We start from the raw sequence: 16,117 nt of genomic DNA, 5'->3' as shown, positions 1-16,117 counted from the left end.
CCTCTGCTTTCATATGGACAAAAATCAGCTCAACTTATGTGAGCTTCCATTCCAGATCTAATAGCAGCAAGTTGTTCACTTGTAGCTCAACTTATGTGAGCTGCCTTCAAGAAAAGAAATCTGCAGTGGCACATCTGCTCTCTGAATACATGGGCAAGAAACAAAACAACACCTAGTACCATCCATCTGCTATGGCCGTATGATGCAGTTTAACTAAGCACTAACAGGTAATTATATAACAGAAAACTTGGCGCGTACGTGTCACTTAGCTTGGGCAAGCAACATACCTCGTCCTCTTGGTTAGTCCAAACAAGCTGTATGCTGAGCCTCAACTCACCACCTACACATTTTACAGCACCCATGAAATGAAAAACTAAACATAATTGTCAACCAACAAAACCAAAACACAAACAGGACTTCAAATTTTCACGATCAGGAAGAAAAACAGGGTTTTCAACTACTATATTCAGTTTCATGGCATCAGTTGAACAGTTGAAAAAGAACAAGCTTCATTTAAATATCTTGCTGCTAACAAACATAACTAATGTCAGTACTCAAAAAATAGAGTGACCACACAGGGAACAAACAAACTATTCACTTTTTATTTCTTCAGAATTGGACCAGACAGAGAACAACTCCTTGGAAGCAAACTTATATGAAAAGGTTCAGCAACTTGAAACGTAACTCTTATATGAAAATCTTCTATATGATCAAGTAAGCAGAGCACATGTATATACCTGTATCACTATCTTGGAGCCAACAAACGCCTCAATTTTTCTCCAACCGTGATCGAACCTGATCGCCTATGCTTCTTCTTTCACTCTCCTGCATAAAGTTATTATTACTACCTAGGAGGAATTATATGCTTGTTTACCACTACTAATACCATTTTTTAATATAATCTTCATTCTCCTGCTATTTCTTTTCTTACAAGTGTTGATGCCATAGTGTCTCAGGTTCTTCCTAGTTAAAACATGTGATTTTGAGAAGGAATTTGCCCAATTTTCGCAGGGAGACAAAACTTAGCTAAAAATTTGATATAACAAGTAGTCCATGAAATTATATTTCCTCTAGGCAAAGTAGAAGATATTATTTTGTTTTTCCTCTAAGGTAAAGGAAATAGCCATCACTTTGAAGTGTCTAATAGATGAAATAATGCATGAGTTAGAAAGATATGTGCAAGTGTCTGAAGGCATCCTGTGAAGCAGAGCTTCCAAATTGATCTTCTTGAAACATTGTTACTAAGTAAGGCTTAATTTCATATTTCTGCAAACTAAGGTAAACCAATTATTACATGCATAAATTTCTCATTTGGAGAAGCCAAGTATCAAAGGTTTCGAACCATGAGAATTTATTGCATTTTTCGGTGACAACACGGCTAGGAAAAAAAGACTCTGATACAGAGACTAATGACGCGATGCCCCCCTCCCTTAGAGGCATTATCACAAACACCTATCAAGCACAATCCTTTCACATGTAAACTTGAGCATGCTCTGGAAAAATCACGCAGCAAGCAAAAAATTGAACAAAGGATGCAAGAGGAAGGAGGGAGGGGGGATGAGGGAAGAGGGAGGAAGGACGAAGGAGTGGTGGCTACCTGCCTACGGACTGGTCGCCGGCATAGCTCCGGGCGGCAGCGTTGCTGGGCAGGAGCGCCTGCTCCAGGGAGGGGGGCGCCGCTGGTGGGAGCGGCTGCTTGATGGGGGGAGGCGCTACTGGGGTCCTGTACCGGAGGCGGGGCAGCGGAGGGTTCGGCCTGCTGGGCGCGCCGCGGCGGCGGGCCGGCAGCGGTGGCTAGGAACCCTAGCTGTTGCGCTCGGGAGGGAGGTTGACGCAGGCGGGGCCGCGGGGGGAGGGGGACGGCGAGGGCGCGGGCGCGGGCGGAGGGGGGACGGTGAGGGAGGTGGTCGGGTGCGGCGGGGGAAGCGAGCACGGACGGGGACGGCGAGCACGGGGGAAGTGGTGGGCGGTGGTGGTCAGGCACGGGTGAGACGAGGCAGGGGAGGGATTAGACAGAAATGGAGATTGGGGATTTTAGTGTGGGGGGAGGCTTAGCAATGGCGCACCACCCAAACGGGTGAGGCGGGCGCCATAAGTAATTTAATCTAGCCTGACTTGTCAAGTTATATACAACCTAACCCTATCTACAACAGACCCCGCCCACTAGCCCGACTGGTCAATACGCAGCACACACACCAGGAGGTCCTGGGTTTGATTCCCAACAGTAATATTTTTTTTATAAAAACAGTAATAACCTCCCCAGGGGTGCGGGGGGCCGGGTGCTCGTCGGCGGCGGTGGAGCGGGGGAGGGTTGCGGTGGGTCGTCGTCGGCGGTGGAGCTAGCTAGCGGGGGAGGGTGCGGGTGGGATCGAGATCGAGATGGAGGGGGAATCGAGATCGAGATGGAGGGGGATCGAGATCAAGTGTCCTCATGAATTCAAAAAGTGCCCATGAGATTTAAAAATATTCATGATATCAAAAAGTGCCCATGAAATACAATCGAGATATGAGGACTATGATTTAAATACAATCGATCTTAGCTAGCTATCTGTTCACAATCTTCTTGCCCTTCTTTTTCGCAAATGGAGTTCTTCTGTGGAACGGACGTCCTTTAGGTAGGGTGGTCCTGCTTCTTCTTGTGGTGTGTGTTGCTACTTCATCGTCGTCGTCATGTTCGATCTCCGGGTCGCCGTACTTGTCGAAGTCTTGCTCATTGGCTACTCCATCCATTCCGATGATCTTCCTTTTGCCTCTCCTCACGACAACACGACTGGGTTTTGACGGGTCGTTAATGAAGAAGCATTGGTCCACTTGGGAAGCCAGTACCCATGGCTTATTTTTCGCGGTGACGTTTGTGCCCGCGGTCTTGGATTTGGCTTCGGGTATAACCATGGTGGTGAAATACCGGTCTTCTTTTAGGACGTTCTTGGCCCATCTGACACGGAACATCGGGACCTTCTCTCCAGCGTAGCTCAGCTCCCAGATCTCCTCGATCCTTCCGTAGTATCTGTCCTTGTCGTTGCCGGTGTAGGATTCCATCGTTACCCCGGAGTTATGATAACCATCGCTCTTCATGTCCTTGTCCTCAGTGTAGAATGTGTAGCCGTTGGTATCGTACGCCTCATAGGTCATCAGGTTGTGCTCGGCGCCCTGTGACAAGGTGAATATGAGTTGTTCTTCCGCGGAAGAATCCTCATGTAAAGGGTACGACGGAAACTTCTGCTTGAACCAACGCGTGAAATATGAGTTGTGCTCTTTGAGTATATCTCCGTCCGTCCTCTGTTGGCCTCGGTCATTGTACGTCTTCTCAATAAAGGTTTTGTGCTCTACCACCCAAGGATCGACCACGTCTATGTGTTGTAGCGCGACTAGGTTTGCTCTTTCAAAGTCGGCGAGTCGACCCTCGAAGTCGACATGCATTTCGCGGCGACCCTCACGGTGACCCCATCCAGCGAGCCTGCCGAGGTGCCTGTTGACGGGCAGACCAACGGGGTTCTCGATGCCTAGATAATTCGTGCAGTAGGAGATGCACTCTTCGGTCAGAAAGCCCCTGGCTATACTTCCCTCTGGACGTGACATGTTGCGAACGTATCCTTTGATGACACCATTCATCCTTTCGAACGACATCATGCTGTGCAGGAACTTCGGCCCGAGTTGGATGATATCCTCCACGATATGGACCAGCAGATGCACCATAACGTCGAAGAATGCGGGCGGGAAGTACATCTCAAGCTCGCATAGTATCACCACGATCTCTTCCTGTAGCCTTCTGAGTTGCCTCACGCCAATCGACTTCCGAGAGATGGCGTCGAAAAAGTTGCATAGGCCAAATAGCGTTTCACAGACGTGCGCGTCCATGATCCCACAGATTGCAACTGGAAGTATCTGCGTCATCAGCACGTGACAGTCGTGAGACTTCATCCCGCTGAACTTCTGCTTTGCTGGGTCTAGGTATCTGCTTATCTTCCCCGCATAACCGTAAGGAAGTTTTACTCCTAGGAGGCAGGTGAAAAACTGCTCGATCTCCTCCTGACTTAGAGTGAAGTACGCGGGAGGGTAGTCATTTCCGGTCTTCTTGGACTTTTTGCCTTTGCGACGACTTTCCGTGTCCTGCTTCGCCTCATCATCATCATCATCATCATTAGCGTGAAGCTCCTGCCTGATGCCCATTGATTTCAAGTCTGCCCTTGCTTTCGGCCCATCTTTGGTCCTCTCTGGCATGTTGAGCAGGGTACCAAGCAGACTCTCGCACACGTTCTTCGTGATATGCATGACATCAAGGCTGTGAGGCACACGGTGGATCTTCCAGTACGGCAAGTCCCAGAAAACAGACCTCGTTTTCCATACCTTCAGCAGCGGCTCTGGCGCCTTTCGCTTCTTTCCCGGCTCTGGCGCCTTTTGCTTCTTTCCCGGCAGTGGGCAGTCTTTCCAATTTTTCAACAGCTCGTCTATTTCCTCGCCGCTCCTCGTACATGGGCGTTTTCGGGGTTCGGTTTCACCATCGAACAGATCCTTGCGTTTCCTCCACGGGTCATCGTCGCGAAGCCACCTTCGATGTCCCATGAACACGGTTTTCGAAGACCCGGGATCTCTATCTAGCTGGCGATACGTTGTGTCATCCATGCACCTTACGCATCCAGAAAATCCGTGGACTACCTGCCCCGCGAGATATCCGTAACCGAGATAGTCGTGCACCGTCGTGAGCAGTGCGGCTCTCATAGGGAAATATTCTTTCTCTGCGGCGTCCCACGTATTGGCTGGCGTTTTTCACAGCGTGTCTAGCTCCTCCTTCAGCAGCCCCAGATACAGATTGATGTCGTTCCCTGGTTGTTTCGGCCCTTCAATTAGCATACTCATGTGAATGTACTTCCTCTTCATCCACAACCAGGGGGGAAGGTTGTACATCCACACAAACACAGGCCAGGTGCTATGTGTGCTTCTCTGGCTGCCAAACGGATTGACTCCATCGGTGCTCTCACCCAGCACGATGTTCCTTGGATCCTTCCCAAATTCTGGGTATTCGAAGTTCAACGCTTGCCACTGGCTCGCATCCTTAGGGTGACTCGGCATCTTGTCTTTTTTATTTATCTCCGGATCATTTCTGTCATCTTCCCGTTTCTTCTCCTCCCTATCCGCGTGCCAACGCAGAAGCTTTGCTACCTTAGGGTCCGCGAAATACCGCTGCAGACGAGGAGTGATCGGAAAGTACCACACCGATTTTCGAGGAGCTTTATTCCTCTTCTTGTATCGAGTGACGCCGCACACCGGACATATGGTAGACTCCGCGTGCTCGTCCCGATAAATGATACAATTGTTCATGCACACATGGTATTTCACGTGCGGTAAATCTAGAGGACACACGATTTTCTTCGCCTCCTCGAAACTGGTCGGGCACTTGTTCCCCTTGGGAAGACGTTCGTGCCAGAATGACATGTTCTCGTCGAAGCATGCGTCGGTCATTTTGTATTTTACCTTCATCTCCAGAGCCATGAGCGTTACTTTCAGGCGGGTATCCTCGGGCCTGCATCCTTCATACAATGGAGTAATCGCGTCTATCTCCAGTTGATCCAGCTTGGCTTTCTCTCGGGCGGCAGCTCTTGCGTTATCCGTCTGCTTGAGAAGCAGCTCTTGAATATGAGGGTCCTGCACCCAGCCTCCATCGTCGTCTGCTCCGGCATCTTCATCTTCATGATCATGCCCTTCGTCTTGATCTTCCTCATCATCATGTACGACATCTTCTACATGATGACTGTGTACAGCATCACCGTCGTGATCATGTCCTGGAGATTCTTCGTCTTCTCGCCCGCCCTTGCCGCGGTGGTACTTATCTTGTTGCCCTTCCTCATTTCTTGCCCGGCCCCGGCCATGGACGACTTCATAGTCATCTTCATCACCTTGCCACCGATAGCCATCCATGAAACCACGCAAGAGCAGGTGGTCCCGCACCTGCCCGGAATCCGGGTCCGCAATAAGGCTCTTCAGCTTGCATCTTCGACACGGACATCTTATCTCCGTCTCGGTCTTTTGAAGCATCTCGGCCTTCGCGGAGCTCAAAAACCTATTCACGATGCCTTCAGTCATCGTGCGGACCATGGTCGCCTGCGGGGTAGAGCAAAACGATATTTTAGAACCAAGAAAAAATTTGGCATGACCTTCCCTAAAAATAGGACCAAAAAGCATGCATAGTGCCAAAATTCTCGCCGAAACGGAAATGAATCATAACATTCCGGCAAAATATTGGCAACTATCGCATTTCAAATACCGGTACCTTCAAACACAAACATATATGCAACACCACAAACACATGCAACACCACAAACATACATAGATCTAGCTAGGCCACAAAAAGTGCATGTGCACGTTGTTGGAGCGAGCTAGGGAGAAAAAGTAGATCTACATCATGAAGATAGCTTTCCCCTTACTTACCTATCAAAAAAGGTAATTTCACCACTTAATTTTGATGAATCTATGGTGGAAATGAGGTGAGGAGGAGGAGGCAGCCGAAAGCTTGGAGAAGGAGGTGGAGGGAATGAAGTGGGGAAAGTGAGTGGGTAGGTGTGGGGCTGTCCAAAATATCTTGTTGGGGTCCCAGGTTACTAATGGCGCACCACAAAGAAATGCGCCATTAGTAACCCTGGTTACTAATGGTGCACCTGCAGGTGGTGCGCCATTAGAAGTTTTGTAAAAAAGTAAAAAATATAAATATATACACTAATGGCGCACCGTGTAATAGTGCGCCATTACTAGTTTAAACTAGTAATGGCGCACTGTTAAACGGTGCGCCATTAGTAGTTTTGCAAAAAAAAGAATAAGAAAAAAATTACAGTAATGGCGCACTCTCTGCCTGGTGCGCCATTACTAGTTAGAACTAGTAATGGCGCATTGTCGACCTGATGTGCCATTAGTATGTATGGAAAAATGGAAAAAAAAATTAATACTAGTGGCGCACCCTGTTTCTGGTACGCCATTAGTGTCTTCCACACTAATGGCGCATCACCAACAGGTGTGCCATTAGTATATAGTAGTGCCGCGCTACTTCCCTGGTGCGCCATTAGTATCAATCCTATCTATAGACCTTTTTCTAGTAGTGCAAGATAGACTTCACTTCATTAATAAGAACGGCTGGACATTTTTCAAAGAAAAGAATTGAACACTTTGAAGGGTTAATAACTTGCCCCGTCGATGTTGCATAAATGTTCAAGAAACCTTTCACCACTGAAGCCTGCTGAGTGGAAACTCGAAAGAACAGAAATGAATCATCCGCAAATAGCAGATGGGGTATAGGTGGTGCCCTTCGGCAAATTTTTACAGGTACTAAACCCTCCTGCACTATTGCCTTATTAACCAAAGCAGACAAGGCAGCAACAACAAATAAGAATAGAAACGGGGATAATGGATCATCTTGCCTGAGGCCTCTGGATGGAGAAAAAGATTTCAACAGCTTCCCATTGAACTTAACAGAGTGGACGCAAGCCATTACATGAGAAATCCAAAGTTGAGAGAAACCCCACTTAAGGAGGGCCTTCTCCAAAAGTCCCAATCAACACGGTCATAAGCTGGAAAGATCCAACTTATAATCACAGAAATCCGGAGCACCTTCCTGATATAATTAATGCACTCGAAGGCTAATACTGAATTATTAGAAATAAGTTGCCTTAGAATGAATGCACATTGATTTTCAGAAATGAGGTCACCCAAAAAAGGCAGGAGCTTATTAACCAAACACTTTGATGCCACCTTGTAGATCACATTACACGGGCCGATTGGTTGAAAGTCCTTCAAGCAAGCCGGGTGTGGCACCTTCTGGATCAACACAATCGCCGTGTCATTTACACTTGTCGGCATAGACCCTGTTTCAAAAAAACTGCACAACAGGAATAACATCCTCTTTTAGGACTAGCCAGTCCCGCTGAAAAAACCACGTCGAGAACCCATCAGGGCCCTGTGCTTTCAACGGCCCTATCTGGAATAGAGCATCAAAAATTTCATTATCAGAAAAAGGCCTCAAGTTTACTATTTATATCATCAATTACCTTGGGTATAATGTAGTCCAGAACCACCGCAGGTTATAGTGTAGGGTCCTTTGTATATAGTACCTCCTTAAATAGGAGGCGGCCACACGTCCATATCAGAGGGGGTAGAACACCAAACTCCATCGTCTTTCTTCAGTCGTTGAATATAATTCCTTCGAGCCTGCCAAACTGCTCTCGTTTGACTTGGTTGAAGGAGGGGGAAAGAAACATATGCCTTGGTACTAGCCATCCTTACATATCAATCTGGTACCATTCGGTGACAGGATCATGGTAACCGTTAAAAAAATCAATGAGAAGTGGTACAATGAAACATAGGCCTTGGTACTAGCCATCCTTACATATCAATCTGGTACCATCCGGTGATAGGATCATGATAACTGTTACAAAAAATCAATGAGAAATGGTACAATGAAAATATACATTAAATCATTATTTATAAGCTGTCCCATGTTGGATGGTTAGACGGCAAGGCGGCCTGGCAGTGGCTTGCAATTATGCCCGCTTTAGGTGTTTAGGCGTCGCTTAGGCATAGAGTGGTTAGTGCTCGTCTTAGATCGCCTTACCACGTTATAAACAATGCAGAAAATGTTCTAAAAAAGATTAGTAACATAATACGGAGGAAAATATGAAGTACTCATGAAATCAAAATGAGAAGAAAGAAATAGAGAAGTGAAAAACAATTACTTCATATGGAAATGATACTACTCGTGAGAATTACGAGTCCGCTGCTGCGATCATGACTTCATGACCTCAGGAGACGACAGGTAGCAGCCGTCGCGAATGACGAGCAGAGCGACGGGAGGAGGATCGGTGGCGCTGGCAGGCGCGCGACGCAGCTCCGACGATCCCCGCCGTCGTTGGCCGACGTTACCAAACCGCCGGCCACCGTGCTCCTCGGCGTCGAGCCGTTTCACCATCTCTCTCCGTTAGGCTGGGCCAGGCTTCGGGCCTCCACACACTTATGCCGATTCCTTCTCGCCCGCAATTAATCTGGGCCGAGAACGGAACTACGGCCCACCTTAGTAATACTGCAGCCCACCAAAAAGAGAACGCGGGGCTCGCCTGCTCGGGCCCAACCAGGACTTCGTCGTTTACTCGCAGGAGTCGCAGTCTTCTCCATCCGGGAAACAAATCCCACCGACCTCGATAGATTGCCTCCTACCCCTCCCCTTCCCCACCTTCCGCCACCAGCCAGCCAGCTCCGGCCAAATCCCGATCGCGATGAACGCGTCGCAGTTCATGGACAAGCAGATCCTCGGGCTCGCGGCGGCGGGCGCGGCATCCTCGCCTCCCTCCGGTGGCAGCGGCGGCGGCGGCCAGCTGTTCGATCTGATGGGCCCCAACCCGCAAGAGGACGACGTGGTGGAGAGCCACGACCTCCACGCGCGCCGCGGCGCCAGTGCCACGGAGGAGGTGATGGTGCCCAGCTACGACTTCCAACCCATCCGCACCCCCGCCGCCGCCGTAGCCCCAGCGGCCCCTGCCCCGGCCGCGGCGAACGCTTGGGGGTCGCTCGACGCCAATGCCGCGTCCCCCAAACATAAGGTAAAACTACCTGGCCACCTTCAGTCCGGCACTGCTGTTCATAGATCTGTTCGTCGGCACTAGTATTTGCTAGCTAGTGCTGGTCTGCTCGGTTGTAGAATTCCGTTGTGCCCATAAATCGAATCGATGTGGTTGCCCTTTTGGCACTATATATGATTCAGATAGAAAAGGGAAAAGTAGCCCTAGTAGTTGTGGTTCCGGTGCTTGTGGAAGCTGACGCATATCCATGACAGTATGTCATAGGTTTTTGTACGTACTTTTAGGATGATTGCAGATGCTGCTCTTGCAATGGCTCTACGTTTGCAACTTGTTGCTGATTGATGCTCTTTATGGTCGGCTGCTTACTCCTTCTCATAGTCTTATATGCCTCATATTGATGTACCTAAATCGTCTGATGTTCAACGAATACGGCATCACTTTAGTGGGGGTGTATATAGCTAACTAAATATGGTCTGCCACCTAATCAAGTTACGCAACTTTGCATTTGCGTGCGTGCTTAAGATGTTCCCCGTGCACTTTGGAAGAAAAATGGTAGTGGCACATCATGAATCCATGTCCTTTGGCGCAATTCCATGAGCTGCATTTATGGTAACTATGACAGAAGTGTGCATGTGTGTGATAGTTTTAATCATGGGTTAGAGAGATAGTTAGGCAGCAGCAAACAGTTATCTCCAGAACTGCAGGGATGGACCATTTGGCCATGTCCTTAATTATTCCACCAATCTTAGTGGGCAGTCCAGCTCCAGCATGTTCCATGTTATATTTGTGCATGCAAAGTTATTACTATGTTTTTCAACATTTTTCTTATGCGCACAGTGGTAGGGTGTGCAATATAATTGGCAACTGATTGAGTATAAGAATTAACACAGGCACACAGGGATCTTATGTACCCATTCACCGTATACTTCTGTAGCTGTATGTGATATTAATAACCAATCCAAGAGGTTTTTAAAATTCTTTAGTTGTTGTGATGCATGATTGTTATCACTTCATATCACCTCACTTTTTTCTCTTTCCTTGTGATATATATGTAATTAATATGCTTAATTTCTTTTACCATGCAAAGAGTGCTGCTATGATGGAGCCTCGTGTGCTGAAGAAAGTTAGTCATGAAGAAGAAAGGAGCAACTTCAATGCAGTCACTATAGCAGATATTGATCGCACCATGAAGAAATATGCTGATAACTTGCTACATGCAATGGAAGGTGTAAGCTCCAGACTTGCACAGCTGGAGGGCAGAACACACCATCTTGAGGACTCTGTTGGCGAGTTGAAGTTAACAGTTGGTAACTACAACGGCAGCACTGATGGAAAACTGAGGCAATTTGAGAACACACTGCGGGAGGTAAGCTTTATTCCAACTCCTCTCTGCAAGTGAATATCTTCCCTTGATTCCCTCCTCTCCTTGTTCTTTCTTTTATTGGTAGAGAAAGGATCATGCTTACCTTATCGCAATAACTTGCTTACTGGTTGGGATAATCAAGATGAAAAAGAACTTGGTTTATTATTGAGTAACAATAGTCTTTGTTTTTTCTTTAGCTCATCTATGTATGATGTTTGTCTTATTTAATATTTGATCCTATTTTTTGACTGAAGCTTGTTGGCTGATTTTGTATTTTGTATACAAATAGGAATGTACAGCTCTGAAATCTATTGATTATATACTCCCATCATGTCATAGTGGATTTTATTATTACTGGTCATTTGTCCAGCTAGCTCACATCTTGTTGATAGTTTGCAGTTTATTTGTCTATTTAAGGACTATATTTCATAATTGCCTATAATACATAAGTTTCATCATTAGTTTTCACTTTTGAGTTTCCTTCAGCTCCATTCAAGGGCACAATGGCATGGTGACAAGTGGAATTATTAATATGTTTGTGGCCCCTGTTGCATCTTGTGCATGCTAGTGCGCTTCATGTCTTTCTTCTGCCTTCTTCATCTAGTGTTTTTACATGCCTTCACCTAGTGTGTTGGTAGTTAATCATGAAGAATGTTTCGTACCTTCATATTGTGATGTGATTTTCTGAGACATTGTAGGAAGATTTCTTTTGGTGCTTATCGTACTAATTTGCTACCTGGACACATGTTTGTATTAATTTATTTTGTACTATCGCCAGTGTTTCTTCAGCAGCTAGATTAATTATGTATGCACTACTCGCAGGTTCAAGCAGGTGTGCAGATTTTGCGTGACAAGCAGGAAATTGTTGAGGCCCAGGTTCAACTTACGAAGCTTCAAGTGTCTAAAGCAGAGGATGTTGAGTCAGAAAATGCCAGTGCTGGGCAGGTGGACTCAAGGCAGCAGCCGCCTGCGCCCCAGCCAACTGTTCAACCACAACATCAGGCCTATCCTCCTTCCCAACCAACAGGACTGCCTGCCCTTCCTGCTCCAAATGCGCCCCCTCCACCAATGGTTCACAACCAACCTCCGCCGCAATTCCAAGGTCATTTACCGCATCCTCAAATGCAATCAGTCGCACCTGCTCCATCTGTGCCGACCATATCGCAGGAATCCTACTATCCCCCATCCACACAGACAACAGAGGCTGCACACCAGCAATATCAAGCACCACCAGCTTCGCAGCCACAAGCACCTCCAGCAGCACCACAACATTATCAGCACCCGCCTCAGTATGCTCCATATTCTCAACCTCCGCCGCCTGGAAGTGTTAACCCCCAAACTCCAGCCGCACCCTTGCCCCATCAGCCAGAAGAAGCAGCACCTTATGGGCCTCCTGCTCAGAGCTACCCACTGAATGTCCGCCCGCCGTCCCCTTACATGCCACCACCCAGTGGACCTGTTCCTCCTTTCTATGGGCCAAACCCTGGCATGTACGAGCCTCCAGCAGTCAGGCCTAACTCCGGTCCACCACCGCCCTACAGCGCTGGATACAAGCAGCAGGGAGGAGGCGGTTTTCCTGAGCAGTATGGATACAGCGGGTCTCCGTCTCACCGTGTTAATGCTGGAATGAACTCGCCTTCACCCTTTGCCCCCACTGGCCCCTCCTCGGCTGGAAGTGGCAACTACGGCAAGCTCCCTACAGCTCAAATACTGCCCCAAGCAGCGCCAGTGAGCTCTGCTCCGAGTGCCTCGTCCGGCAACAGGGTGGCGGTCGACGACGTGGTGGACAAGGTTTCAACGATGGGGTTCTCCAAGGAGCAAGTGAGGGCGACTGTGCGCAGGCTGACAGAGAACTGTCAGAATGTGGACCTGAACGTGGTGCTCGACAAGCTGATGAACGACAGTGATGCGCAGCCTGCCCAGAGAGGCTGGTTCGGGCGATAAAAGCCCAGCTGCTAGTCGTGGAGCAGCATGTGTATATGATCGATGGGCGAACACCTATGGAACCAATTCGTGCATTCAGGAGGGATTTCTTATTTGTCAGGTTTCTCGTTTGCTGCTACCGTACAGTTAGTGTTAGCTCTTTTGTTAACTAGTGCCCTAGTGATTGCTATCCATTGTCAGTTTGACTAGTGTGTCTTCTAGTGTTATTGTCGTCAAGTACTATTGTTGATGACCTGTGAAACTAGCTCATGGCTGCCTTATCTTTCACGCATCTATACGACGGTGACCTCTCTAACCTCTTCGTGTGGCTGGCGACGTGTGATCACATTTGTCACGGAGTTTTGGCGACAGAGACAAATCGTTAGATCGCTGGCAATGAGCCGTGCACTTTCATCCGAAGTGCTTAGCTCTCGGCTCACCAGGACCACACCTATACGGTTGCAGTTCGCAGGCAACGAGGCCACTGTGCTAGTCACTCACTCACATGGCTTGGCGCCTCGCTACCGGCCGCTGGTCTGTCTGCGTGAGCTGCTGGCGGCATCGCTCCAAAGTCTGCTGCCACCCACCGAGGATCAGCCAACAGAAAACACCTCTTCTCATCCCGCCGTCCGCGCGTGTGCGTGCTCTGCTCGCACGCATGACATGCCTGCTCGTGCGGGCTGTCGCATGCGCTGCCCCCGCCCCCGCCGGACATAAAACCACCGGCCACGGTCGCCCGCAGCCCAAGATAAGGGTGACGCGTGGCGTGAGAAGCAAGGTGTCTGCTGCCAGGGCCGGAATGGACGGCGGTACGTCGGCGGCGCCGCCTGAGCCGGCCATCGCGCCGGACGCCGTCATCAACCTCGAGCTGTGCGTGTTCCCGTAACGTATTTCGTGCGCGATTGGGTAAGGTGTTCTCTATCTGACAACGTGCTTCGCCGCACTGCCGGTTTTGGTTCTGCGTGCGTGCAGCGGCGACCCGACCATGTACGAGGCGTTCTGGAGGGAGGTCGGGGAGCGGGCGGCGGTGGCGATCCCGGGGTGGTCGGGGATGAGCTACTTCTCCAATGCCCAGAGCCTCTGCTGGTTCCTCGACCCGGAGTTCGAGCGCGAGGTCCGCCGCGTCCACCGCCTCGTCGGCAACGCCGCCGTCGACGACGGCTACCACCTCGTGGTCGGCACCGGCGCCACCCAGCTCTTCCAGGCGGCCATGTACGCCCTGTCTCCCGCCGGCGCCCAATGGCCCGTCGGCGTCGTCTCGCCGGCGCCCTACTACTCGGTATTTAATCAAGATCAAACGATCCAAGTGCAAATTCAATTACATTCGTGGTGTGGTGTGGGGTGATTGCCTGACATGGTGTCATCTTGGACGTACGTCGTGGCGTGCCAGTCGTACCCGCCGCAGACGGACCTGCTGCTCTCGGGGTTCTACCGGTGGGCCGGCGACGCCAACGCGTTCGACGGCGACGGCCACATCGAGCTGGTCTGCTCGCCCAACAACCCGGACGGCGCCATCCGCGAGGCCGTCCTGAGCTCCGAGTCCGGCAAGGCGATCCACGACCTGGTATACTACTGGCCTCAGTACACGCCCATCACCGGCGCCGCCGCCCACGACATCATGCTCTTCACCATGTCCAAGGTCACCGGCCACGCCGGCGCCAGGCTCGGGTGGGCGCTCGTCAAGGACCGCGGCGTGGCCAAGAAGATGGTCTACTTCGTGGACCGGAGCACCATCGGCGTGTCCAAGGACTCGCAGCTCCGCGCCGCCAAGATCCTCGCCGTCGTCTCCGACGCCTACGGACCCGACGAGGAGGACGACACGCGGCTCCGGCTCTTCGACTTCGCGCGCCGTCGCATGGAGGAGCGCTGGCGGGCCCTGCGCGCCGCCGTGGCGGCCACCGGCGCCTTCAGCCTCCCGGAGGAGACCGCCGGCCACTGCAACTTCAGCAGGCAAACCGTGGCAGCTTACCCCGGTACTGTACATTAAACATATACTGAACATTCTTAATCCATGAACACGAATTCCGCCATTACTCCAGTTTGTTTAGTTCTTCTCACCGGGCTCGCAATCGGATGCAGCGTTCGCGTGGCTGCGCTGCGAGAAGGATGGCGTGGAGGACTGCGCCGAGTTCCTCCGCGGCCACGGCATCGTGGCGCGGGGAGGGGAGCAGTTCGGGGGAGACGCCAGGTGCGTCAGGGTCAACATGCTGGACAGGGACGGTGTGTTCGACGTGCTCATAGACCGCCTCTTCTCCATAACATGATTACCATGAGGATGCAAAGCCAGAGCTATCATGCGAACAGAATGCTTCGGATTAATTCGGAGAACGAAACGAAAACGAATGGAGTGGATTTCGATGGTCTCACCCGCTTATAATCTCTCTGTATATGGAACGACTGGTGCGAGTTTTGAAGTTTAAAATTTTCCTTGAGGCTTAACTCCCTAAAAATGTTTTGCTACTCCCTCCGTATGATATTAACTGTTGCTAAAATGAGTGTATCTACACACTGAAACACGTCTAGATACACTCATTAAGAATAAGCTCGCATTCTAACTTGATCCCTAAAATTTAACTACTTTTCTTTATTAACTGGTTGTAGATCCTCATTTCCTTTTGCGAACTTAAACTCCTTTTAAACTATTTTTTGACATTAAAGTTCAAACGTTTGCCGTCAACGATGAAAACATTTAATACTATTTAATACTTCTATTTAATTTTTTTTAGAAAATACGTACCAAGCACAATAGATAGACCAAATGAAACAAGTAGTCTAAAAAACAACAAATTATGATCAAAGAGTTATTCCCCAGAAGGCTGCCATTGGTGCTCGCTAAGGTATTGATTGTATAGTTGCACATGGGCTGCCAATGCACTTCAAAAGAACCTATGGATTGTATTGTTATTGCTTTGAGGAGTGACAAGTTCTTCAAAGGCCTCAAAATCCAAGTTCATCAGTTGAGAGAGACCTCTTCCGTTTTATATGATCATGTTGTGCAAGACCATACAGTGTATTCCATAAATAATGTGAAAATAAGCTTGTAATACAACGAGAAGCTCTCTCGATATAGTTTCTTATGGATTCGTGAGCCGCGTCAAAGTGAGCTTTCTTCTTGCCTCAATGGTCTAGATTGTCTTCACAAATATGGACCACGAGGGGTAGATGTCATATACAAGGTAGCTTTAATATGCAATGGTTTGTCTTTCCGCTACTTCTGCTTACCAGAATACAAGAGACATAAGTTTACATGTCATCATCATTTTGAAAGCTATGC

General features: G+C 49.2%; 2 protein-coding genes across 2 annotated transcripts; both read left to right on the top strand.

Moving 5' to 3' along the window:
* Positions 1 to 9,137: 9,137 nt before the first annotated feature.
* On the top strand, positions 9,138 to 13,052 carry LOC125551829 (uncharacterized). Its single transcript, XM_048715202.2, has 3 exons — positions 9,138 to 9,578; positions 10,645 to 10,923; positions 11,743 to 13,052. Exons 1-3 carry the CDS (start codon positions 9,255 to 9,257, stop codon positions 12,862 to 12,864), a joined length of 1,725 nt encoding a protein of 574 aa, XP_048571159.2. The 5' UTR covers positions 9,138 to 9,254; the 3' UTR covers positions 12,865 to 13,052.
* A 161-nt stretch (positions 13,053 to 13,213) lies between these two features.
* On the top strand, positions 13,214 to 15,303 carry LOC125551839 (tryptophan aminotransferase-related protein 1). The gene is made up of 4 exons (XM_048715209.2): positions 13,214 to 13,713; positions 13,816 to 14,122; positions 14,234 to 14,816; positions 14,923 to 15,303. The coding sequence occupies exons 1-4, from the start codon at positions 13,349 to 13,351 to the stop codon at positions 15,105 to 15,107; spliced, it is 1,440 nt and encodes a 479-aa protein (XP_048571166.2). The 5' UTR covers positions 13,214 to 13,348; the 3' UTR covers positions 15,108 to 15,303.
* Positions 15,304 to 16,117: the final 814 nt, after the last annotated feature.

This window comes from Triticum urartu, chromosome 1A (assembly GCF_056163025.1).
Source record: "Triticum urartu cultivar PI428250 chromosome 1A, HENAU_Tu73, whole genome shotgun sequence".
NCBI classification, from domain to species: domain Eukaryota; kingdom Viridiplantae; phylum Streptophyta; class Magnoliopsida; order Poales; family Poaceae; genus Triticum; species Triticum urartu.
Note: the sequence above shows the minus strand (reverse complement) of the source record. Positions and strands in the feature narration are given on the sequence as shown.

What these genes read in the sequence shown, in the direction of transcription:
- LOC125551829 (XM_048715202.2), top strand. Translation starts at nt 9,255, where the DNA reads ATGAACGCGTCGCAGTTCATGGACAAGCAGATCCTCGGGCTCGCGGCG. An exon ending in CCGCGTCCCCCAAACATAAG is followed by an intron (nt 9,579 to 10,644) that starts GTAAAACTACCT and finishes TACCATGCAAAG; the next exon opens with AGTGCTGCTATGATGGAGCC. An exon ending in TTGAGAACACACTGCGGGAG is followed by an intron (nt 10,924 to 11,742) that starts GTAAGCTTTATT and finishes CACTACTCGCAG; the next exon opens with GTTCAAGCAGGTGTGCAGAT.
- LOC125551839 (XM_048715209.2), top strand. Translation starts at nt 13,349, where the DNA reads ATGGCTTGGCGCCTCGCTACCGGCCGCTGGTCTGTCTGCGTGAGCTGC. An exon ending in GCCGTCATCAACCTCGAGCT is followed by an intron (nt 13,714 to 13,815) that starts GTGCGTGTTCCC and finishes GCGTGCGTGCAG; the next exon opens with CGGCGACCCGACCATGTACG. An exon ending in AACCGTGGCAGCTTACCCCG is followed by an intron (nt 14,817 to 14,922) that starts GTACTGTACATT and finishes AATCGGATGCAG; the next exon opens with CGTTCGCGTGGCTGCGCTGC.